At 41.2% G+C, this 26485-nt stretch overlaps 1 protein-coding gene across 13 annotated transcripts in view; it reads left to right on the top strand.

The window, feature by feature from the left end:
* ELMO1 (engulfment and cell motility 1) overlaps positions 1-26485 on the top strand; it is a 310022-nt gene that overhangs the window by 46175 nt on the left and 237362 nt on the right. For 8 of the 13 annotated variants that reach the window (XM_040545682.1, XM_040545678.1, XM_040545683.1 and 5 more), the window contains 3 exons: positions 767-916; positions 12646-12686; positions 13726-13798. In XM_040545682.1, the coding sequence (XP_040401616.1) occupies positions 839-916; positions 12646-12686; positions 13726-13798 (192 nt within the window). In that variant the 5' untranslated portion in view covers positions 767-838. Of the gene's footprint in view, positions 1-766; positions 921-12645; positions 12687-13725; positions 13799-15932; positions 15972-22949; positions 23089-26485 lie in introns of those variants that run through there. The other 5 variants (XM_040545686.1, XM_040545688.1, XM_040545689.1 and 2 more) reach the window with 3 other exon arrangements.

The following is a 26485-nucleotide window of genomic DNA, read 5'->3' as shown; positions in this document are numbered from 1 at the left end:
ACTTTCCTTTTCTTCTCCAAAATTCACAGCCTGTGCTATTTGACATGCGATCCTGTTGACATTCATGTTCTTGCAGAACTGTGAATGTTTTATGTAGCTGTCTGGTATCTTTATTGATGTATACTGTATCCTTGTGTATTCTTGTCTGAGATTTGCCATAAAGAGGTATTTATATATGGTATCTTTGACTTAGTTAGGTGAGGATGTGTGTGTATATGTATATGTGGAAACTGCTGTGTTCTGCCTTCTTCCTGACATCCTGGTTGCTATAGTGCAGTGATCTATTTGTGAACACTCAGAAGATCACTGCTATAGTTAAAAGAAACAGTGTTTCCTGGCCATAACTTCCTGGGCAATCTCTTCCTCTGGAGCGCAAGCTGTAACCGATGCCATCACGTTCCCTGGGACTCAAGGAGTGACACCGTAATAGGAGCTTCCTCTAGTTTGTCGCTTTACCCCAATAGCATATTTAATAATATTTAAAAATAGTTTGTCTATTTAAATTTAATGCATGCCTATTATTCACCGTACATTTCAGTGATTCGGCCATCTTTCGAACAGGCTGTCTGGCTGTGCAGTGTCGTGGCATTGTGTCCTCTGTTTGCTTTTGTAATATGTGTGATTCTTGTGCTCTTGCACATCCATATACACAGATGTTTTCATGCACCTGCCCAGCCAGGCAAAATGTAGGAAATGAAGCAGCAGTGGTAGAGTTCTGTCTAAACTGCTGTCTTTTTTTTTTTTTTTTTCTCCCTTTTCCCTGCAGGTGTGAATGAGAGAGGCTCTCTGCAGTATTTAGTGTCCAGTTGTACTGGCTCTGAAGAACAGCAGCGTCGCAATGCCCCCTCCTGCTGATATAGTGAAGGTGGCAATCGAATGGCCAGGTGCATTCCCCAAGTTGATGGAAATCGATCAAGTAAGTGCTTGTGCATGTGTGCTCCTATGTACATCTACAGAGAGAGACGGGACATGTACATATGTGTGTGTATATATATACGTGTGTACTTCTGTGTCTGTCTCTGCATTATGTTTGTTTATATGCGCACTTTTCTGTAAGTACATATGCAGTATAAGGTGTTTTTATAAGGGGTGTAACCCTTTTCCTGTGTTACTGCTTAATATTTTTGATGCGTTCTGCCACGTTTTTGGATTTGCTTTTTCTTTTTAAACAGCTGCTTAAATGAGACATTTACTGCTTGTGTGACCCACTTAACACTTTTGTGCCTTAGTTTGTTCAACTGTAAAATTGTGGTAATGTTGTTATCTATTGGCAGAAAGTCTTCTCAAATTTTTACAGTCAGTGCTTTGCATTTGTAGTATGATCATGCTGAATGGCTGCAGCAAGTGCAGATTTTGGAACTTGAGAAGTAGCATGTTTTGAGCAGGGGAGTCTTTGCTGTTCCTTGTGGGCTTCTCATGGGTTGCCCTGTTTCCCTGGTCATTTCTAGTGCAGTGGCCACAAGGACGAGTCTGATTTGAGGCAGTGTACAGAAATTAATAAATTAAAATTTACGAATTAAACTTTCATGTAGGTAATTTGGAGGGGGGCACAGGAGGAAGAGATCAAGTTATACAAGTGCTGCATTTTATGTTCTGGACTTCTCTGGGATTGCTTTTTTTGTGACACATACATTAATATTAAAAAGCAACCTCTTTAAAATTTAACTACTTACCCGTAATGTACTGAAATCTTACAGAATGCTACCTGTTTAGAATAATTATTTCTGTAAATAGTATTCAGAGTGAAGGAAAGCTTGCAAGTATTTAATAGTGTGTTTAGACCCTAATGTATCCAGGGACCAGGAACATTATGAAGCTCTGTTGAAGAGGAGAAAATCTGAATTCATGCTGAAAATGTTTTACTGAAATAGGATCCTACTTTCTTCACGCAGTGCAGTTTCACTTCTAGTTAACCCCACTGTGGTGTGTGCCCAGTATTTAGCACTTTGTGGCTTGTTTTCCAGAGCCACTGTGCTTTTCCATTTTCATTTGCTAAAATTTTTTAGTAAGCATATCTGTGCAGATACAAATCTCTTGCCTTCTGGAGTGAAGAATGTTTTACTTTTTTTTTTCCTCTTATATAACAAATGGCAGACACTGTGCACACTGTGTTCAGAGAAAGATGCATGTTAGTCATGATGAACAACAGCTCATTGCTACCAAGTATGGTGGGGATGAAAAGGATCAAATAGTTTTCAGTCTCCTTCCAAGCAGCAGCAAAATAATACCAAAATGATTGTTTTTAATTTACAAAAGGCCTTAAAGTGACTCTCCAGCCGAAACATATGCCTTATCTGAAATGCAAGCTTATTGTCCTGGAACCTTGGTTTTACCTTTATTATATAAGATTTAGAGAGGACAAGGAAAATGAGTGCTGATTTTGTGGGGTGCCCCTCTTCCTAGCAAGCCTGTGAGGGCCAGCCAGGTTGTTGGCCAGTTTCCTCATGCCATTTTGTGGGAAGAGAGAAGAGGGAAATTGAGGCTGAAGGGGAGAAGGCTAACAGCAACTTAACTCCTCATTTTGGGGGAAAAGGAGGAATGAGGGTTAAGGAAGGAGCTCACCCCTTGCCTTTCTGATGTGGAAAACATGGGTATGATGACAAGAGATGAAGATAGGAGAGATGCATCCCTTCTTCATATGCATACACAAATCTGCATGTTCGCTATTGTTGGGAATGGGAGAAACGTGGGCATGAGCCTTAAAAACCTGTGGGGTACTGCATACTTCTAAACACACAGCTCTGCTTTTGGTTAACTTGATGCTAACTTTTTCCTGATCTGTTTCCCTTAAAACATATATTTAGTTGAAGAGTTCTAGTGGAGAAGATGATTTGTACCTCAGATGGCTTGCTCCCTGAGATGATAAAGGGCAGGAAGGAAAAGGAAGGCAGAAAAGTGAAGTGAATTGCGCATTGGCCAAGGCACTGCAGCCAAAGAGTACAGTGCTTGCCTCCTAGGTGGGATCTGCCCATTCAAGCACCGTACGATATACGTTCTGAAACCACCAAACACTTGATCTGCTCTACCATTTTCCTCCCTTTCTTATCTCTTACCAGCAAGGAAATCAGTGTTTAAAAGAACAGCACTGAACAAAACAAAGCAAAAAAATCACCTCACTCTAGCATAATGCAAGCTCTTTGTCTTTTAGTGTACTGAAACTATGCCAAATATTGAAATAAAAATACCATGGAAAACGCTACAAAAATATGTATCTTTAGGTTGCTTTTTGTATATGCATGGAAGCATTTATTTATACTCAGTTGCACAGTATTCCCAGTTCACGTTCTGTGTATATGCATATTTTGCTTAGCAATGAAGAGAGTAAGATAGTTTCAAAATAGTTATTGTGAAACCACAGTAATTGACGTTGGTGTATTGGAAGGTGTTAGGCCTGAGAAGAGCTCATGAGTACTTCTTTTTCCAGCAAATGTTAGTGAACTTTGAATATCTCCCCTTCAAGTGCATGACTTCTGACAATCCGAACGCTGACGTACAGACCTTTTCTAGTTGATGTTTTGCACTATGTTTCTGTATAATAATTGACTTGGGCTCATCAATGATGGTTTTAACGTTAAGCAGACAAAATTTGTCTCACTAAATTAGGGAGGCTCTATGCCTGCACTAACAATATATAATAAAGTGCTTTGCTGAACCAGCCTCAGTGCCTAACCTTTCTTTTCATTCATCCAGGAGAGGCACAAGATGGGTATTTGGAGATGATAACTATTTTAGCCTACCCATTCAAATCCATTTGTGTTTTGTGTGTTAATGTTACGTACTAAAACCAGGGTTTCTTTAAACTCTGGGATGAACTTCCTGACCATTGGAGGTAAACACTGGTGCTATACAAAGGAACAGTTTGTAATTAAACTTGGCCGTGCAGTCTTTTCCTCCAGATTTAATTTTAGCAGATGTGAATCTTTACTTTTGTGCAAAGAGAGAAAGCAAAACAACCCCAAACAGTTGTATGATGCTGTTCAAAGTATAATCTGGTCTAGTGAGCAATATTTACAGGAGCAATGTCAAATTAAAATTTATTGTTAAAACAGTGCAGTGCATTATGTGGTGAGGGGAACCAGGGGCTGCTTTACATTAACGCTTTCTCTAAGGTTTAGGCTTAGTCAGCAAGTTTCTAAGAGTGTGTTTCAAGTTATTGTTGTCTCTTTTCTTCTGCCAGTGTATGTTATAAATGCCATTTTAATTGTTTCTTTTCTTCAGAGAAGTCATTGCACTTCACTGCATATTAAAAGGAAACCAAAGAGATTTTTTAAAGGGACTTTTCAAGTTGTTTTGGGTTTCAGACCTTAAATCTGGACCCTTAGGGAGTGTTAATTGATTTAGCTCAGTGTTTCTCAAACTGCAAGGAGAGATGCAGTTCAAAAGGGGTTGTGAAATGCTTAATTAGAGAAAAGAAAGTGGCACGTCTTTCTACCATGTGTGTTGACTGAGAATAGCTGTAGTTCCTGCAAGTGCTGTCACTAGTAATAGCAGTATACCAATACAATCCTAGCAGCATGAATCTAAATGTATGCAGTATTAGTGAGCACCAGAATTGTTCAGGTGCTGAAGAAGGAAGAGACGTTGACTTCTGCTTATACAAGAGGCTGTGCTGTGAAGTGTTACTCCCAATCCTTAGTGCTGGCTGCAGACTTCAACTCTCTTAAAATCAAGTGGTTAGTGCCAAGGGCATGAAGGAGGAGAGGGGTGCTTACCTCCTTCCCATAGACCTGTAAAACTGTATGAAATCTTACTCCAAAATTGGGAAATTGATCCGAAAGTGGATGAGCCAAAAGGTGGCTGACGTTTCAAAAATACCCACTTGTCTAACTTAAGCCAGTTAGCTAAAGCTAGGGCTTATTTAAAACCAACTTCCAGGTTTTAAACAAAGATCAACAATCATTTAATGAGTTATATTACTGTCAGTATTTCAGCTTCACAAAACAGTAGATGAAACTGATTATAAAGCAGATAGTAACCAGCATATAATCATAGTGAAAGTATTTAACATTTTTTATTATCCTTTTAATTTTATTATCATCAGGGATTATTAATAGAACTGGTAAAGGAATTCATATCCACTAAATTAATGTACCATTTTCTTTGTTGGAATAATGAAAGGTCTCAATTTTATTTCTATTTCTGGATTAAAAAAAAAAAATCTTCAGCAACAAGAATAATATTAGAAGGAATAATGCAGATTTTTTAATACATTGATTATAATTCCGTGCACTAAGACATGTATACAGAAACAGTACTTTGTTAACATAATGAATCAATCATTGCTAATTGCAATGGATGGTGAAAAATAATGTTTCTTTGAAATAGTGTCCCTCCTTAAGGTCTTGCAGAAATAGTGTCCCAGTGTTCCTGACCCATGGCACAGACAGTGCTAAAGAAGAGCCTCTTTAGAAACAAGATGAGAATTAATGGCGTTCCACCTGTTTTACTCTGGGTCTGATTTTGTTAGCACCATATTGCTAGCCAGAACCTCATGATTGGAGCCTGAATTTTGGTACCCTCAGTCGATGGCCTTCTTAAGGTGAAGGCTGAACGTAACTGTAAAGTTGTTGCATCTGTGCAGAGACACATGCATTGAGATACAGGGATGCTTGTAACAATTTTTTTTTTTTAAGAAGCAGCAGTTGTCTCATCTCTTAAAATTTAATTCTGCTGTATTTAAAGGAAACGTTCTGTATAATCATGAGATTCCTGGAGTTACACACCACTTGAATTAATTACAAGATAACCTCATTCACATTCCGGCCCACTGGAGTATCCAGGAACACTTTATAATTCAGTTTCATAATTCTCCTTCCAGGACTCCAAGATTGTACTACAAAAGAGAACACTATTAAAAAACAAACAAACAAACAAAAAAACCACTACAGTAAAAATTTTAGTGTCTTCATGTGGAGACCCTTCTACACTGGTAGGTCAGCAATGTGTCAGTCATGAGCTGTGGGTTTGGGGGGGGGTTAAATTTGGTTTTCAAAGGTATCCATAACCAATAAAGTGGTTATATGAAAAGCCACATCTTAAAGCCCTGCTTTGTAACTATTCAAGTCTTCTGAATTGTATTTTAAATGTGTGGTGCAAGTATGTTGTAAATGTACTGTAATCCACCGAACTATGGGTCCTTAGGTGTTTTATTGCCTTTCAGTACTCTTTTGACTGAGATTTTTGGTGTCCCTATTTGCAAACTACTTAAGGAAGCAAGGGATACTACAGCTTGTTAGGATGACAAGATGTGGAGTAAGAATTTGTAAAATTCTGTTTTGCTTGTTTTAATAGTGTGTTTCACACCAGAGCACTGCTTCTTTGTTTTACAGTTGGTTTATCTTAAATATATGATCTGCAGGGCAATACTTAGATCTAGTGAAATACAGATTTAAGTGTTAAGATGTCCTTGGGGGAGGGAAGGGAGAAACAGAGGAAACTGCAGCTGAGGGTGAAGAGGAAGAAGAAACCAATGCCTGCTTTTCTCCAGTCTTGTGTGTTCTGCAGAACCCCTACTGCTATATTTATACCAGTTTTTCTGCTGGCACGTTAAGAGGGCCACCTTAAGGGGCTATACACTAAGCCAGTAAAAGCTCTCCCATCAGCAAGCAGAACCCACTGTGGGTTTTGTGTGTCCCCTCTCGGGTGTGAATGTTTCCTGCCTTGGGTTGTGTTGCTGCGCTGACAAAACCTTGTAGTGCTAACCTGGTCTTGGCTGGCTTCTGTGGTCTTGGCTGCTGCAGTGCCCCCATGCTTCAAGTGTCCACTCCCTCAGTGCTCCCCCAAGTGATGGAAATCCTGTCTCCCATCTTGTACAGCTGCCCAGTGCCTAACGAATGAGTCAAGTCTCATTGATGCTCCACTGTAGTCAATGGAGAGTTGATTCCAAAAGTAGTTCAGAACAGGGAAGGCAGGCTAGACTGGCTGAAGTCCAAAGCTGTCCAGGACCTTCCCCTTGCAGGCAAAGGCCTCGTCTCTTGCACAGTGAGAAATCAGCAGTGAAACTGAGTCAAGGAACCAGGTTTCCTGACATTTGGTGTGCTGGCCACTGGACAATCCTGCTGCTGTTTCTGTAGCCCCTGCCATATGATAGTTAACAGGTGAAGCCTCTACTGATCATGAGAAGAGGTGGTTTTCTGTTTTGTAATAGCCATAAAAATGACTTTTGCACTAAAAGATTTGTTACCAGAATGGTACATTTACTGGCTTGAGATTCTGCTTTTTGACAGATGTACAGACCAGCAACAGAACTTTGTTTCATACTGGGTGTTTTCTGCTAACAGATGTGCTGCATCTGCTGTTTTTCTGTGATCTGCTTAGCAACAGCAAGGGTTTTTCTCTTTACTTCTCTAATTAAAAGGTTTCAGGCAAGGAAAGTGATATCCCAATCGTTATCCAAAACAAAGCTATGAATCTCTGCTGGCTACTTGAAAAGGAAACGTATTCAGCCTTGGTCTAAAGGAAACTATATCTGCAATTCCCCGATATAGCACCATCAGAGCATATCTGAACTGCGCATACAACACAGGATTCCACCCAGATTTAGGCTTCTGTGCTCTTTACAGTTCACACGTAAATACTTTGTGTGATTTAGAAGTGCTTTAAGTCCAGGTCAACGTACTGCTAATTGAAATGGACCTAGGCTGTGGGCAGCACTGAGTGGTCTGAGCATTTTTTTTTTTTTGCTTGTTCCACAGTTCCCCTAAATCAAAGCAGTGGCCTGGGTTCATCCAGCATGCTCATGCTTAGTGCTACCCGTTGAGTGGTTGCCTCTATGGGAAACCCAAGGCATAGGCATGAAAGGATGAAGCTGATGGGGAAATAGTGGGAAATCTGTGTGTGCTCTCCAAGCTGCCTCAGAAGAGGTACAAAATACTGCACAGGCAGCAGCATCCTGCACAGTGCAGGGGTGGTACTAAAGTAGACCAAGTTGGGGATTGTGTGCTCCTTAGTGTGTAGCCTGGAGAGGTGTCCTGAGAAATATGCAGGTGGCGCAGACATGGTGACTAGGTAGTGCTGCATGGTAGATGTCATTAGGACAAGACTTGGCCAGCATCTCAGACACTTGTACTAACCAGCCAATGCAGGTAAAACTTTACTGGGTGTGCAAATTTATGTCAATTCTAGCACTGCCTATGCTTAGTGTTCTCCATGTGCACACAGATCAACAGGTCATGAGGCTGTAATTCCTTGTTATTGTTTCCCACTGGATTTCAGCTATCAATTTAATACCTACACTAGGAAAATACTTTTATACTAACTGATGTGTTCAATGCAGATGTTTGTGATATGTTAGCTGAAAGGGGTTATCTCCTATAGGGACCATAAGATTTACTTTGATCTGTGTTATTTCAAGCATTAAAGCTACAGCTTGATCTTCTTAAAGCTTTACGAAGATCATCTCAGCATGTGTAAAAGCACACTTCAGTTTTCCTGGTGTAGGAGAGGATACAGAAGCAAAAAATATCCAAAACAATTAAAAGACACTAGTACAAAATAATCGTTTTGATGAAGGGAATACTTTGAGATTGTTTTGGATTATCTGATGGTAGGAAATTCTTTGAAGCATATTAAGTAATACGGTGAATTTCTTTTTAAATGTAAATGCAGCAAAAATATTATGTATATTTCCATAAAAATAGTTGTGTGAAGATTGAAATAATCAAAACAATATTCTTTCTCCTTGACATCAGGCAAATATTTACATCTGGGCCAAAAAACAAACATATCTTTGAATGGCCTGCAGAGTAGATTTACTCTGCAGAAAGCAAAGGTAGATGTTTACCTCATCTTTCATGTTTCAAAAAAACATATATTTATAAAACTGACCCCTAATGAGGAGCCCATCACTCACCTTTCTGCCCCTTGCAGAGCAAATAAGGTTGTTGGTGTGGAGGCCCCGGGGCAGATGTGCAGAGCCTCCCTGGGAGGCTGTGGCAGCCCTTGCCTGCTTTCAGCAGTGCCCTGCTCACAGCTGTGAGTGCCTGTGCTGGTGACAATTTGTCTGCTTTGCGGGAAAGGGTGAAGTTTTGTCTGGAGAGTTACTTGCTGGGGGAGCAGAGCCCAAAGGATTATGAGGAGCAGTAGCTTATTAGGATTGCAAATGTAAATTATTTCACATTTGTTAATTTGTAGAGCTCACTCTAGTGCTATTGAATTACTGATTGCAAACTTTGTGTCCCAGAAGACTTCCACTTTTTCATCATTCTGTTGCTGTTAACTGACTTGTGCTTAGTCACTTCAGTACTGTGGCAAGAGTGACACATGTGGTGGTTTTACCCAGCCGGGCAGCCGAGCTCCACCACAGCCCCTCTCTCACTCCCCCTCCTCAAAGGAGAAAGGGGACAAAATACCATGAAAAGGGCTTAAGGGTAGAGATAAGGATAGGGAGATAACAATTACCGTGATGGGCAAAACAGAGTAGGGAGATTAGAGAAATGTATTACCTATTACTAACAAGCTAGAGAAGTGAGAAACAGAGAAAACAAACTAAAAACATCTTCCCCCCCATCCACCGTCTTCCACTTCCTCCCCCCAAGCAGCACAGGGGAATGAGGACTGGGGGCTGTGGTCAGCCTATAGCACTTTGTCCCTGCTGCTCCCTCACAGTCACTCTCTGCCCCTGCTCCACATGGGGTCCCTCCCAGGGGATGCCGTCCTTCCTGAACTGATCCTGCGTGGGCTTCCCACAGGCAGCAGCTCTTCAAGAACTGCTCCCACATGGCTCTGTACCACAGGGTCCATCCCCAAGGAGCAAACTGCTCCAGCACGGGTCCCCCATGGGTGGCAGCTCCCCCCAGACCCCCTGCTCCTGCGTGGACTCCTCTCCACAGGCTGCAGCTCCAGCCCGGGGCCTGCTTCTGTGGGGGCTCTCCATGGGCCACAGCCTCCTCCAGGCCACATCCACCTGCTCCACGGGGGGCTCCTCCACAGGCTTCAGCGTGGAGATCTGCTCCGTGTGGGACCCATGGGCTGCAGGGGGGGACAGCCTGCTCCACCAGGAGCTTCTCCACAGGCTGCAGGGGAACTGCTGCTGTGTGCCTGGAGCACCTCCTGCCCTGTTGCTGCACTGACCTGGGGGGCTGCAGGGCTGGTGCTCGCTCCTTTCTCACAGCTGATGTTGCACAGCATTTTCCCCCTCCCCCCAGTTTCTTAAATCTGCTCTCACAGAGGTGCAAACAACATCCCTCACTGGCTCAGCTCTGGGCAGCAGTGGGTCCCTTTGGAGCCGGCTGAAACTGGCCCTTATCTAATATGGGGCAGCTGATGGGCTTTTCTCACAGAAGACAGCCCTGCAGCCCCCCTGCTACAAAAACCTTGCTATGTAAACCCAATACAGCACAGGAAGACAAAGCAGTACCCTGAAAGGCTGCCCGTGTTAATAAATTTTATTATTTAAGATCCTTGCTTTCATTTTTTAACGATCCCTTACAGGTTCTTGTTGATTTGTTTGAAATTAAATACTTGGAAGAAAAATGAACAAAAACCAATGTCAAATAATAATACAAAGATGGCATAGTATAGGAAAAGGGGGAGGGAAATGGGTGGCATTGAGAAAGGATGTGGAAGCTGATGGGGTAGAGGATTTAGAAGTACTGGTATCCTGATTTCAACAGTAATTGTATTCAACCTGTGGATTATTGCAGGTCTAGGTTGCTACAGTTCCTTTTCATCCTGGTTTCCTGTAGTGGGTGGGGAGGAGAGGCAATTATTATTGTCCTTTGTTGTTTTAAATCTGTTAGCTGATACCAATTTACTTTGTGAAGGGAATGAATATCCCAGGTACAAATTCAGCTGAAATAAGCCAGTGTGGCAGAGGGGTGCATGTGAGTATCCTGAGGAGCGAAGGGGAGGCAGCAAGCAGAGCTGCACGCTCCATTTGGGGTAGATCACCTGCAAGCTGACATGTGCCCATTGGACACCAACTGGGCCTTATCCAGAGCTGGACAGCCCAGTACTCCTCCGTCAGTGCGATTTCTTTTCTTTCTTTTTTTTTTTGTAAGTTGTGGGGAGGAAAACCTTCTTTCTCTTGTGTGATCTGCCTCATCTGGTCCCAGCTGCACACACAAAGGCGAGAAGATGCTATGGAGAAGGTGCATGCTGGCTGCTGCAGGGGAGAATAGTTTCGTGCTTCTTGCCTTTTCTCTTGTGTACTGGCATTTGCTTTTCATTTAGGCACATAGCAAGTCAGATGAGGATATAGATCCAGATGAAAGCTTCTTTTCCTTTGCTTTTTCCTATGTCAATTTTTAGTTTGATCAGGTTCCCTTGTGTGACTCATCTGTGTGGTCACATGAAAACAGTAATGGCAGTGAAAGAGGAAGGGTGGAAAGTAAGGACCCAGAGGGCATGGCAAGAGAGGACAGGATTCTTTCAGCAGTTGCTTTCATTTATCGTCCATTAAAATGCTCGTTTTACATTTTAGCCTGTGTATAAAAAGATTTAGTTGACTGGACTGTTGAAATAACACATCCTTACCTGAGTCTGATGTGAGCAGGGATTTTTCATCCCTTGTTTTCTGTCTGTGCTGTGATGCAGTATAGAAAACAAATCCAAAAGGAAAAATAATTCTCCCTCCCCATAATACACCCTGCTACTGAGCTGACTTTTAGCCTTATCAATTTTCCATAAACACTAAAGGGAGTCTGCTGCTTTTGGCAACAGTGTTGGCTTCTGGGTTTATAGGTGGTTGTGCAGTTTTCGTTTTTTTTAAGAATTCAATGAACTGTGATTGTTGAAAGTAAAGAGGAGGCTCCTTGGGTCATTTGGGGAGTTCTCACAAAGCAACAGATGTGTGTGATAGATTGTGTGGTCACCCAGTCTTGGAGGAAAAAGACCCTGTAGTCATCCAAAAGTGAAATTTGGTCTGTTTCTTTTTTTTTGGCCATCTAACTTAATTTATACTTTGGGTTAAAAACATGCATTTTTCTTTCACCCAGCAATTTCCTAAAAGCACTTGTGTGTGCACCCTATGTTTAGAGCAACATTCAGAGTATTGCACCATCACCAGACTAGACTGCTCCTTCTGCTTTGGGACCCAAAGCAACAGGGCTGTTTTCAGTCAGTCCAAATGTTTGTGCCTGCAGATGCAGAGAGTAAAGCAGAACTGATACATCTGGGATTGTAACACCTTCCAGTTTGTTTTATCAGAGGGGAGCCTGTATATGCATACTTAGAGAGGGTTACTGTCATCACATGTATGGTATCCGAAAAGGACAAAAAAAAAAAAAAAAAAAAAAAAAAAAAAAAAAACGGTTTAAAAATATTGAATGTCATCTTGCTTCAGATGTCATTGCTGGAAAATGCTTTTGCTGATATCTGAATTTTCTGTTTCTGCTGGGCAGTGAGATGCAGTACACACAAAAGACACTGATTTCTCAGTGGAGAAGCTGAGTCGATGCTGTATAGGTTAACGATGACAAAAAGGACTGATAATATCATGGAGAATATGTATAGAATAGCTGTCTTTATAGATTATCAGCCCAAAACACCAGAAAACTTTTGGGTCCTTCCAAGCTTAATATTGAAAAGAAAAATAAATACTACTAATTTGTTTTCGTATGTGGAATCTGTGGTTTTGGAATTATTTTCAGACCTCAGGCTGTTCTAATTCAGTGATTTTTATTTTTTTCTTCCCTCCTTAACTAGAAAAAACCACTGTCCTCAATAATAAAAGAAGTCTGCGATGGGTAAGTTCTGCCATACACAACATACTAGATACTAAACCTTTTTGATTTAAGCTAACCAGGAGGTTATGAGTATTCTGAAGAAAGTTTACATATCCTTTATGACAAGTCATTAGATTTTTCAACCTTGCAGTTGTTTTATCTTTAGATTTTCGGATTTGCAATGTATCATGGATCAACTACTTGCAAAATAAGGTTTCAAACAAAGCTTCTCTGTCATATGTGAGTGGTTCAATTAGCCAATTTGTTGCCATTCTGCACAGAGATGCGTTTTTATCCCTCTCACTTTACACTTGTGGTCCCTGTAGAGGACCACAGTTAAGGAAGTACTGCACTGGTTCTGGCTTGGATTTATAAACACTACCTATTGGATGCTGTAGGCTGGTCCAGTTGATGTGAATGCTCACATGAAACTAAAATGTGGCACTCAAGTCCTGCAGCATGAATTAATAACTGGCTAAGGGAAATGTCTTGCTTTAGATTTGGTATGCAAATATTTGAAAAAATGCTGTTTCCAGCAAGTGCTGCCATAGAGGAAAAGCTAGTTTACATTTGTCAAATTGATGCTGAATTAGCGAGGTGATATTTTGAGTAATGTAATATATCAATTTACTACCATATGCATTGGGCATTGTATAAGCTAGCATAAAATCCTGGTACTGTAAATGTTTTTAGTAGTGTAGTGATCTTGCTAACTGCAAGTGAAGAATTATACTTCCTATTTTTTTATGGATCTGGAATGAATTATCAGATCATTATCAACTTATTTTTGGAGCACTGAAGTGTCAGTGCAGTGGCAATGTAGAGCTTTGTTTCAGTTATGTAAAGGGAAAATATCTAACTTGTGTATTTGGACTGAGGTTTTCCCCATGTAAGCATGCTTTTTTTTTTTTTTTAATTTTGGAGCACATAATTGAAGACTGAGTATGTATGAGAAATACATGGGAGAGACAGGCACTTGTTTCATCATGGTAAAGTTGTGTAAATGTTTTTTATTTTTAAGGTTTAATTTTGTGATTTAACTTGTTTTCATCTTTCTAAGGTGGTCTCTTGCAAATCATGATCAATTTGCACTGCAACATGCTGATAGTTCTAACTTCTACATCACAGAGAAGGTAGGTAAATCAACACAACTCTTGCACAGCCTATCAAAACAATTGCCACTTTTTTTTAAAAACTAATATATATAAAAAATATGAAGCTTTTTCTATAATATGCTGTCAGTGAGAGTGTAGGTACTGGGAGATCTAGTTAATGCTTTTGCACTATTTTCTTTTGTTCAGAAAGGCGAAATAAAAGTTTGAACGTGCCGAGGCTCTCATGTCTATCAAGTTTAATCAAGCTTCAGCACTGAGGCCATCAGCGTTCATATTTGTGCATATTTAGTATTCTGCTGAAAAGTTACGTGCAGGAAATTGAAATATGTAAAGCATGAAGGGCTCTTTGAAGTCTGAGGAGAGTTTCAGTGCATATTGCTTCTCTCTTTGGCTGATCAGGTAGAAATAAGCTTTGACTGTAATATTTGCTACTCCTTCCTGCCTGCTGTCCTGTCTCTATCCTGCTCTGTAAGTTATGTTGCTGCCTCTTTTTGGTCTGCAGATAGCATGGCAGTGGTTGATTCATAAAGTGATGCAATGATTTCAGCACAGAGTAATGAAATGGCTGTAGCTGTAATAAAAATGGAATGCCTAGTCTGAATAAATTGGACACGTTCATCTGAATTAGACCAAGTAGTACATTCATTCCTAGCATTACTGATAGAAAAGCTGAAATCAGAAAAAAAAAAAAAAAAAAAAAAAGTTTGGAAAGTTGCACAGGATAGTGCTGCAGAGGTACCATTTCTAATCAATGGAAATAGAGCGTGATTCAAAACCTGCTGAAGTCAGCATGAAGATTCCCTAACCTCAGGTTTTAAACTAAATAGACCTGAGCTTAGCTGCATAGAGGCAGATAGCCCTTGCTACTGTCTTGTTATCAGTTCAGTTTTGGCTTACTCTTAAGCTGAAGGGTGTTTTGTTTCTGTTTTGCATTTCACAGTTGTTTAGGAGCTGCTAAACATGGCTGAGACATGACTAACTTTTCTCTTGCTGTAATTCTTATCCACACCCAAGAAATAAAAGGAACTTAGATACAGTTAAGCATTTAGAAAGACTAAATTTAGCAAGACAGCCAGAACAGTTGCGCATAAGATAGTGCAGCACTTTTTTTTTTATTTTATTTAACAGACCAGTTTCAGTTTTTCATTTAACTGTTTGTAACCCCAGCCAACCTTCTCAGTATGTCATAGTTTGTTTTGGGATCTTCCCTTTTCTCTCTCTTTTTTTAAAATCTTTTTTCTCCTCAAATTTCAATTGTCATGGCCTTTGAAGTGTCTGTCAAAGAAAACTGTTAAAGTAATTACTGGCTGCTGTTATTGCTCCACCCAAATTAAACAGTGGGACTGCTTTGCTAACTGTCCTGATTTGTGACACAGCATTTTTCAATATGCTAGACCCAACTGAACTTGCCTGTTGGCATTTAAACTCTGATTGTACAGTGAATATTTCCAAGAAGAGGGGTTGAGCAAATACACTGGTTTGTTGAAGGAATTTGTCCCAATGCAATCAGAAAAGCCTTTCAGGCTTTGCCTCTACCTTTGGTGGGTAGAATTCTGTTTTGGAGAACATAGATGTTTTCTGTTCTGCGTGAAAGGAAGTGTGATGGCTTTTGGCTGCCTTTAGATTGCAACAAGGGTGGAAAAGGATGGTCTTCTAGAATATTTTGGATTGTACTGCAGAGAGGGCTTTGAGTTTGTTTATTCTCTACTGAAAACATGCAGTGTCTGACTCTGAGTCACATAAATATGAGAAGAGTTCTAAATGCCACCAGTATTACTCAGATGTCTGTGACTTTTATTAGATATTGTTCAATGTTTATCACTGCTTGTTGGATGGAGGCTATAAAGAGAGGCTTATACAGGCCGTCACCCCTTCTGCATATTTTCCTTCAATTGTGTGTGATAACATATTGTTGCTTCAGAAACACGAAAAACACCAGGGATGTGGACAAACACGTGCACTTTAATGAAGCTACAGCACTAAAGACTAGGTGGTTAAAGCACACGTTGTTTTAATCTGCCTCTTGCTATGAGATGAGCAGAGCTCCTTTGCTCCAGTAACAACTTCGGATAAGTATTTTTTTTCCACTGCTCTCGAAGTATAATTGTATGTCTGTACGTATGCAGGAAAACTGTATTTATAGGTAATATTTCTGCAGAGCCTGGGTGACTCCTGAATTGAGGCCTTGCAGGTAGGGATGACTTCAAAATATCACTACTTTTAAAATTAACAGAAAGAAAAGCAATTAGTGAAATTTTGTACAAGGTAACAAGAAACTTTGAAGTGAAAATGTTACAAATGTGGGACTGGCAACACATGGCTTACATTTATGTTTTTGTTTTGGGTGGCAAACAGAGCATCTGTGTTTTGGTTGTCATACACAGAACTCTTTATCTTTTGTAGCTGACCTATAGTTCCTGATTATGCCATATATAAATAAAGACAACACCCATACAGTTCTTTCTTTCTTTTTTATTTATGATTGTATTTGGAAAAAAATGCCTCTACAGGAGTAAAAATAACTCCCTCAGACTGTATAAAGGTAGTCTTCTAACAAATCTTGAGCCAGGCTGTATTCCTCCTGGAGATGGGGCTTGTCACAGCAGATGCAGTCTGGACTGCTGCCTCCTGGGTTCTGGTTTGGCTACATCTGTGCCCCTGAAAGGGCAGTGGAAAATTTTAATGATTTATTTTGACAGTTGTTTTTAAAAAACAGTAGAAATGAAAGAAGTTATGTGAACAAGAAAATCAAGCAGGCATAGTGCCTAAGCTCAAGTCTAGCTGGTGTTTTAATCATAATGTCTTTGACTGGTATTGCATTATGATGTGTATTATTATATATATTTCTTAAGTCCTTTGTTATCAGGGAGAGGAGTTTCCTGATAGCTCAAACATCTGAAAGCCTGCCTCCTGAATCAGGATCTCATTGTGCTGGGTGCTGTATAGTAGAGAACAAAAAAAGTCACCTTTGCATCATTCTGACCAAGTTGTAGTTGAATAGATGCTAGTGTACATCAGGTGTAATAACTCAGGAACACTATAGATTCGACAAGGTCAGTTACAGGACAGAAAATGCTATATGAGGAGTAGAAAATGGGTGTATAATTGTGTATGCTAAAAGTGTTCTTGGGCTGAAAACCACAGCTTGGATATCTGTCCATTGTGTTCTTTGGTGGCAAAACTAGGAATCTGGGGAAAGGCAGCTGAGTGGCTCTATGCAGTGCATTTAAGGGTATGCCTCATTGTCACATCTTAAGGAGAACATGGTAGTGTCAGAGAAAATACAGAAGAAGGCAAGTAAAATGGTTGATGGGATTGAGCAGCTGCCTCACAATGCAAAGTTTCCTCAGTTTGGTGAGAAAAAAGGCCAGGAGGGGTCAGGATCAACATTTACCAAGTCAGGAAAGTAGTGGACAAGCTGAATGTGGAGCTGCCGTTATGAAATCTGCAAGATGAGAAGTAGGGAGTGCTTGACGAAAGCAGTTAGGGTGTCAGTTTAAAACAGATGAAGGTTCATGCAGCAGCCAATGAACATCTTGAACTTGCTGTCACAAAAGGTTGTAAAAGCAGGCATGGACGAAGTATAGATGTAGCCTCTAACATCTGTAGTGCAACAAATGTGGTTGCTGTGGAAGCATGAAGAGAGTGAAAGCAGTCAGATCATGATCCCGAGTGGCATTTGCTATTCTTACAGCTGGAGGTAGAATATGGGGTTTGATATTACAACAGGCTGACTTGGTAGCAATTTTTTTTAGGTTCATTTTTAGTCACCAAAAGCTTTAATAAGGTGAGAGTTAAAAGATGTGGATGTAATTATCAACATTGTATGTCCTGGCATGACAGGCCTGTACTGTTTTAGAAGAAATACTGAGGTAGTTAATCCTGTAATAATATTCATTTTCGGAGAAGCTGCTGGAAACAGGGAATATCTTACATTTCTTTACTTCAGAATTAAAGGATAGCATGTTCCTTGAAAAAACACAAAGCGCTAGCTTTGCCTACTGTTTAACTACCCCTATACAAAGACTGCAGAAGCTAGTAAATAAACCAAGTTGCACCCACGTTAGGGTTACAGGATATACCTGATCCTGTACAACTCTACAACCTGCAAGCAGTGCGATTCTGCACATGACCTTCTAGCATGTGGGCTACCAACACTTTCCTTACCTGAGATCTACAGCCATGCAGCAGCATAGTCAATCATTCAATCTGAAAATTACCTCTTCCTCCCCACACTTCATTTACAAAAAGGACGAAAAAATCCAGACCTTTCTTCTGCCAGATCCATGATTTGAACTAACTCACTTTCTAGCAATACAGTCACTGGGGTGCTAGAGAAGGGAATGAAAAAATCTGAACTACCATTTTCTCCAGCAACCTACGCTTACCCCAGCTTGAATACTGTTGAAACCACACCCTTAAAAAAAAAAAAAGTCCCCCCCTTGCATGATTTACTCATCTAAAGGTGGAGTGATCTACAAAGACAACATCATTAGGTACCGTTTGTTCTGTAAAGCAGCAGAGCTATTACACTGTAGGCAGACATCCTTCTTGTGGATTGCAAAAAAAAAGTTGCAAGATATTTTTAACCTGCATCGGTTCCCCAATTCAAGTAACCACAGAGTTGTACCAATAAGACGGAAGCAGAAGCCAGATAACAAGCAGCACCATCGTCCTCTGATAACTTGGAATATAAGAGCAGCACCCTGCAAAGTAAACATCAGGAAATGATAGACTTAGCTGGGCACATACTATTGTTGGTGAGATCATGTGGGGAAATGAGAAAAGGGAAGTGGAATGGACATTTAAAACAACAACAAAACAACGAATAAAAACAACGTGTGGGTTTTTGCTAAGTTTAAATCAGTTTTCTGATGCAGTTCACCCGATGCATTTACCCCTAGCAAAGAGGGGTCAGGGCAGGAGCTGTAGCTCCTTAAGCAGATGCTGTTGCTGAGATAAAAAACTGAAGACCTAAGCCAAGGCGGTGGTTTGCAGTCGATTTTGCCAAATAAAATCACAGTTTGCTATGATAAAGTAGAGTCTTGCTTTTCAGTCTCTTGGTTTTTCCTGCCTCCATTTTTGTGTGGCATAAACAGTTGTTTAACTACTTGATGAGTCCATGTGTGAACAAACCCAGCTGAAAATTTGTCGTTCTGGGGTTTTGACTGGTTCTCTCCAATCCTTCCCTGGACATGATTCAAGGATCTTGCACCATCCCTTACAGCAGATCATGCAGACTTTTTGTTAAGCAGATATAATGAATTAAAAGGGTATGAGATGATTCTCCTCTCCTCCACCACTCTGAAAAGTTGTCCAAAAAGTACTATAGCCAGCATTTTGGAAGTTGCAGGATTTCAGGAGTTGCAGGAAGGAGAGAGGTCAGAACCGTCCCCATTCAGTGTTGTGCTGTGATGTTTGTTCACTGCACCTTGTAAAACCATCTGTCCCTCTAAATAGGTGGTTGTTCAAGTATGAAGAGGAGTTAAAGAACGTTTTTCTGTCAGATGGATCTTATACAGACCTGCTTCATATCAGCTGAACTGAAACAGTTGCACAGTGCTTGTGGCGTACTTGTACCTACGTTCAATTGCTATAACAAACATATTTTCAGAGCCTTTCCTTTTTAGTTTATGATACGTGAGGCAGAATTACAAATTTATTTCAGAAAAATAAACGTGTATGCAGCCTTAAAAACAAACAAAAAAAAACCACACTTGTTGGTTCTCATCAGTCTTGATGTGGAACTAAATATATAACTAAATATATTGCTATACCACCTACTTAAAAAGGAGGTAAGCAAAAGAAGAATTAAGCTGTTCATAGTGGGACAGAAAGTTTAGCAGGTTGACAGGACAGAATGATTTTGTTTTTCTTTGGAAAATTTAGCCTGAGCCAAAAGTCCTAAAAAGTAAGTCCTAAAAACTTGAACTAACTTGCTGGAGAAGGATGACTACTGTTCTTGAAATCAGCCTGAATGAAGCAGGATTGGAAGTCATTTAGCACATAGATACTCAAATTTTGCTTCTGTCTACTGGAGAAATACACCAATGTCCACTGTTTATTGCTGTAGTCTGTAGGCTAGTATTAGCAGCAAGCATCAAGCAGGCCAGAAGCATGGCCAGTCTGACCTTGTGCGCTACCTGTAGTGTTAGCAATTCCTGAAAGATCTTGCAGGAGCCCCAAAACAGTAAGAAGTTTAAGAATATGAGGGGAATACCATGTCACACTGATGGTAGAGAAAAGGAAAGGCTGGACATAGTTTGGTCCAGTTCAAGTCTGGATTGAAATCAGACATAAATACTCAGAATTTTTACTTTCATCTCACTGAAATTCAGTTGATCAATGAGAACAGATAAATGATTAAAATGTGAATGGAAAAAAAAACACCACCAACCTCCAAAAAACCTCAACCCTATAAGTGGTTCAGTTCTTGTCCTATCATTTGCATATACTCCCACACAGGGAGATTGTAATGGCATGGTGGAATTTCACATGAATGTACAATTGCAAGTTGTATTCAGCAAAAATTGGGTCACAAGCAAAAGCACCTTTGAGGAAGAACAAACACTAGTGGCTCCACACAGCTTGGGGAAGGCGGGAACTAGAAGGATGTCCTGTCTGCAAACACAGCAAGGAGCTGAGTAATGATAACGAAAGCAAAATTGAAGGCAACTCCCTTTGCAGAATAGCACAAAAGTCTCTCAAAACAAATGGAGGGAACTCAGCATCTGCTCTCCTCCATTTCATGCAACAAGCACATAGGGATGAAAAGGAGCAATTGATGTCATCTACCTGGACTTGTTCAAAGCCTTTGACACTGTCTTGCATGACGTCCTTGTCTCTAAATTGGAGAGACATGGATGTGACAGAGGGACCATTCGGTGGATAAGGATTGGCTGGGTGGTCATACTCAAAGAATTGTGGTTGATGTCTTGATGTTCAGGTGGAGACCAGTGATGAATGGCATTCTTCAGGGGTTGCTATTGGTTTTGTTTCTGTTTAACGTCTTTGTTGGTAACACGGACAGTGGGACTGAGCGTGCCCTCAGAAAGTTTGCCGATGGCACCAAGCTGTGTGGTGCGGTCGACATGCTGGAGGGAAGGGATGCCATCCAGAGGGACCTGGACAGGTTTGAGAGGTGGGCCTGCAGAATCACCAAGTGATAAGATGAGGGTAAATGGCCTCAAGTTGCACCAGGGAGGTTCACATTGGATATTAGGAGAAATTTCTTTACTGAAAGGGTTCTGTGGCATTGGAATAGGCTGTCTAGGGAAGTGGTTGAGTCACCACCATACCTGGAGGTCTTTAAGAAACATTTAGGTATAGGTTTGTAGCACAGTTTAGTGGTGGACTCGTCAGTACTATGTTAAAGGTTGTATTTTATGATCTTAGAGGTCTTTTCCAACCTGAATAATTCTATGATAAGGACACGGATGTGTTGGAGCATGTCCAGAGGATGGCTGTGAGGATGACCAGAGGGCTGGAACACCTCTCCTCAGAAGACAGGTTGAGGCAGTTGGGGTTGTTCAGCCTGGAGAAGAGAAGGCTTCAGGGAGACCTTAAAGTGGCCTTCCAGTACTTAAAGGGGCTTACAGAAATGGTGGGGAGGGACTCTTTGTCAGGGAGTGTAGTGTGATAGTACAAGGGGGGAACGGCTTTAAAATGAAAGAGAGTAGATTGAGACTAGTTATAAGGACAAAATTCTTCACTCAGAGGGTCGTGAGGCACTGGCAGAAGTTGCCCAGAGAAGCTGTGGATGCCCCATCTCTGGAAATGTTTAAGGCCAGGCTGGATAGGGTCTTGGGCAACCTGGTCTGGTGGGAGGTGTCTCTGCCCATGGCAGAGGAGTTGGAACTGGGTGATCCTTGGGGTCACTTTCAACCCAAATGATTCTATGATAAAGGTGGCAGGAAAGAAGATTTAAAAAGCATAGGGAGTCTTCAAAGGCATCAGATTAAAAAAAAAAAAAAAAAGTAATGAAATTGTGACTGACTAAGAATAGACTGCTATCAATAAGCAGATGAACGAAATGTCCTTATATTTAAAAGACAACATTAAAAATGGCACCATTATCATCGTGGGCTGAGCATAGCTTGGAACTGGCTCACAAAACCCCTCAGCGAGTAAGCTTGTATTCCCAATAGTTGCTCTGATGCAAGGATAAGAGTCACCACATCCTCTGTCTCTAGCAGTGAAGCTAGCATGAACTATGCTCTTTCCCAGCCCCATACTCCTGCGAGGCCCCTGCATTGTGGTTTATCACACCCTCTGATCTGAAAAGACGACTATTTGGAGGCTGTGTTGTAAATTGAATGGTTGCAGTGATCCAGACCTTTGTCTCCCTTCGCCACAAATTCTTGTGTCATGGCAAAAAGATGCTCTCTAGGTAGTTCACAACAGCAGTTGTGATACCCGATGTTTACTTGCTGCTGCAGCACTTTGAGTCAATGATTTAAGAGAGACTTGTCAGCAAGGACTCCACTTCTTCTCCTGACTTGTAACTTTAATTATCATTATGTATGAACAAAAATGACAATTATGTAGCATTTTTGCCCTTCTTTACTACTTGTCCATACTCATCCCGGTGAAAATGTTAGACTTGATAACTCTGTAACATCAAGTATAATTCATAGCTCTAACTTTTTATTGCTGGGTCAGCTTGGAGGAAGATGTAATAAAGTAAAAGTAGTGTGGAAATAGGGAACAATTAACTACTTAATGTAAATATGTAAAGAATTCTGAATTTCTTGGCTATTATCCTTTCGCTTGGTCAGAGGTGTCCGTGAAGAAAACTGGTCAAGGGTAAAAATAATGCTGAGTGAGCTATAACCACAGGAACCAATGCTTGTAGGTCATCCTCAAATATGTTAAGCAAACATTCCATTCCAATCAATTGCAGTGGGCTGAATCATGAGGCATTTTGCTGGGTATAACAGGTTATTAAAGTGATAAGACAAATACATGGCAAAATAAACCTCAGTTTTACTTGGTAAGTTTTCCAAAGTGTGTCTCCAGAAAAATTCTGAGTAAATGACTTGACTGTTTCGATAGGAATTTTTGAAAGCAAATGCACATACCTTCATCCTTTAGTCAGGGTTTGGTGGACTCCTAGTGCTCTGCTAACCTTGCTGTTTAAATGCAAGCCTTCTGCATGTGATTTGGACAAAATATTCTATGGCACAATAAAGGCAAAGCTTTGGGAAGGAACATAATCTGATGGCAGATAGCATAGGTTCGTGTTGCTCCAGCCAGTGGATGTGGAAGTCAGAGAGTCCTAAGAAGAGAATACAAAGCAAACAGTCCAGGTATCTTCTACTTCCTGCAGTGTTTTGTAGTTTTTGTATTTATGCGATTGTATTTGCACGTCTGTTGAAAACTCAGCTTGGAAAGTGTCATGCAAATGTATGGTGCTTGGAAATGCTACATATTTGGTTAGAATAAAATCTTGTGAGTGTAGGTTCTTGCAAGGTGTAATATTTCAAGTGGGGTTTATTTGTATCCATAATACAACTGCTGTTTTAGGCCTAGGTAACATTTATAACAAGTCTATTTTCTTGTTGCAGAGTTTCTTTAGGGGCATTTTGGATAGTGATGTTTAAGTAGTTACTTTCTGCTCAGGAATAAGCTTTCCTAATACAGATCGACATTGTGAACAACATCTACAAACATAATGTACACGAGAAGCAGAGAGATCAGAAATACCTTGGAAGAGGTCTTCCCTGGCCCCTCATTTGGTGGTGTGCCCTGTCCTGAATAGCTGTGGTGCATACAAGGGCAATTACCAAAGGCAGGCTGCTGTGCTGGAATGACGTTCTGTTAAGGCAATCCACAGGATGCTGTCGCTAATGCTAAGCAGATTAACTGTGTATAAACGTTGCGATTGCAATTAACTGGCATGCTGAATACTGCACCACACAGTTCGTGTAGGAAATTCTCTTGGCTTAATTGTACACTTAGATGCTGTTACGTGGTAGGCACTTCAGTCATTATGTAATATGGATAAACAAAACTGGATTTTTGATTGGGGAATATCTCACTCTTTGCAAGGTTTGGCTAGCCTGCTGCATTAGAAACTTGACACTGTGAAAACTTCCAGATAAAAGGCAGTGTCAGTTTTCCTTAAGCCTTTGTCTAAATTGGAAATTGAAGACTAGCTGGCTATCTCTTGTGATAGCAGCAACTGAATGCATGGCATAGGACAGACTGATGCGTTTTGCTGTGAGCCAGGGGTGATTAGAGAAAGGTCTTGTGGGCTGTGGGCTCTGACCTGTGGTGGAATTTGGAGTATGAAACCTTTGGTGTTTCAGATTCATCTTGGTAAATAGACAGAAAGACCGTAAACAAAACTTCCAAGGATGCTTTTATGTATTGTGTGTTCTCTTATACCTGTGCTATTTTATATAGCACCTGCTGACATACAGTCACTCTGGAGAATAGTACTGCCCTTGTCTGTTTGTGGTATCTGAACTTCAGCGAGGTTATCAGCTTCCCTTTTTACACTTGTTTTAAATTCATTGGACTGTGGAGAGAATAGGGTGTTTTTAACAAGATCTTTCTCACTTGTTTAAATTGCTTGTGGACTTATGTAATTAGTTTTTTTTGTTTTAACTTGTTTACTTGACTGTGTAGAGAGCATTTCAGATTTAGTCTAACTTTTCATGGGTTAGGGTTTCAGCTTGTGATAAAACTACTGTAAGTGAACAAACTGGTGCATGCTTTCAGTCCGAAGTGACTGCAAAATGTAATTCTCTCTCTCACACAAACACACACAGGAGTGTACAGAATGATGGAGGAGCCTCCCTACCCCCCTTTAGCAGTACTCAGCTGCTCAGTAAATGCCTTGGGGCTCCTGAGACCATAGTGTTAGCCTCCTCACAGAAAACCCAGCACCTTGTGATTTGCAATGGACTAAGAGTGTTTGCACATATGCTTGTTGTGGCCCAGATGAAGTGACTTAATTTGTTAAACCACAAACTCATTTGTTCATCTCATTTGGTAGTTCATGTTAGTTGCAGCAGGAAACATGATAAACTCTGTGCTTAAAGTTATTCTGCTGAAAAAATAAGCCTGTGTGGGTGCTCTTTATTTGTTTAAGAACAGTCTATTTACTTAGCTCCAGCACTTTCATAATGATATTAGTGGACTTTCACTTTTCATAGAACCATACAATCATTTAGGTTGGGAAATACCTTAAGATCATCAAGTCCACCATCAACCTAACACTACCACCTCTAAACCATGCTGCTAAGTGCCATATCCGCACGTCTCTTAAATACCTCTAGGGCTGGAGACCCCACCACATCCCTGGGCAGCCCCTTCCAAGGCCTGGCCACCCTCTCTGAGAGGAAATCCTTCTTGACACCCAGCCTAACCTCCCCCTGGTGCAGCTCAGGGCTGTCACCTCGCATCCTGTCATTTGTCACCTGAGCAAGGAGGGTGACACGCTGCTCCTGGGTGCGGCCTCCTGTCAGGCAGCTGTGGAGAGCGGGGAGCTCTGCCCTCAGCCTCCTCCCCTCCAGGCCGAGCAGCCCCAGGGCCCCCAGCCGCTCCTCACCCCTCTTGTTTTCTCTTCACCAGTTTTGGTGCTCTTCTCCATATACGCTCAAGCAACCCAAATCTTTTGTGTGGTCAGGGGCCCAAAACTGAGCACAGCGCTTGAGGTGCGGCCTCACCAGAGCCGAGTACAGGAGGACAATCCCTTCCTGCTGGCCACACGATTTCTGATGCAGGCCAGGATGGCACTGGCCTTCTCAGCCACCAAGGCACACCACTGGCTCATGTTCATCCCGCTGTCAACCAGCACCCCCAGGTCCTTTTCTGCTGGCAAGTTTCCAGCCACTCTTCCTCAAGCCTATATGGCTGCATGGGGTTGTTATGACCCAAGTGCAGCACCCAGCACTTAGCCTTGTTGAATCCCATACAAGAGATACAAGCAGACATGGCCCATCGATCCAGCCTATCCAGATCCCTCTACAAAGCCTTCCTACCCTCAAGTAGAGGTCAACACTCCCACCCAACTTGGTGTCTGCAAAGTCACTGAGGGTGCACTCGATCCCCTCGTCAAGAGCGCTGATAAAAATGTTAAACAGAACCAGCCCCAGTGCTGAGCCCTGGGGGATACCACTGGTGAACAGCCTCCAGCTGGCTTTAAGTCCATTCACTGTGGTCCTTCAGGCCAGACTGCCCAGCCAGATTTTTACTAAATGAACAATACCTCTATCCAAGCCATGAGCAGCCAGTTTCTCCAGGAGAATGCTGTGGGAAACAGTACCAAATGTTTTGCTATAGACCACAGCCTCTTCCTTGTCCACTAAACATGTCATCATATCATAGAAGGAGATCAGGTTCATCAAACAGGACCTACATTTCATGAACCCATGCTGGCTGAGCCTGATCACCTGGTTGTCCTTCACTTTTATTTTATTTATTTATTTATTTTTGTGTGTGATTGGTACAGTTTAAGCTGTTTAAGTATTATCTGGTTTTCTGTTTTTAATGTTGTTGCATGCTGGGATTTGCTGCCTTAAAAGTAAAACTGATGTAACTCCATGTGCACATACATACGTGCATACTCTGGCCTAACCCAGCTGAGGTCCAGTGATTTAGCCTAAGATGTTGAAGGAGATGAAGTTAGCCTACGCTGACTGTGTCCTGAAGCAATTACTCATATTCAATTCCACAAATCAGGAGGTGGTAACAGTT

The sequence above is a fragment of the Cygnus olor genome, chromosome 2, assembly GCF_009769625.2.
Source record: "Cygnus olor isolate bCygOlo1 chromosome 2, bCygOlo1.pri.v2, whole genome shotgun sequence".
Classification (NCBI taxonomy): Eukaryota; Metazoa; Chordata; class Aves; order Anseriformes; family Anatidae; genus Cygnus; species Cygnus olor.
Note: the sequence above shows the minus strand (reverse complement) of the source record. Positions and strands in the feature narration are given on the sequence as shown.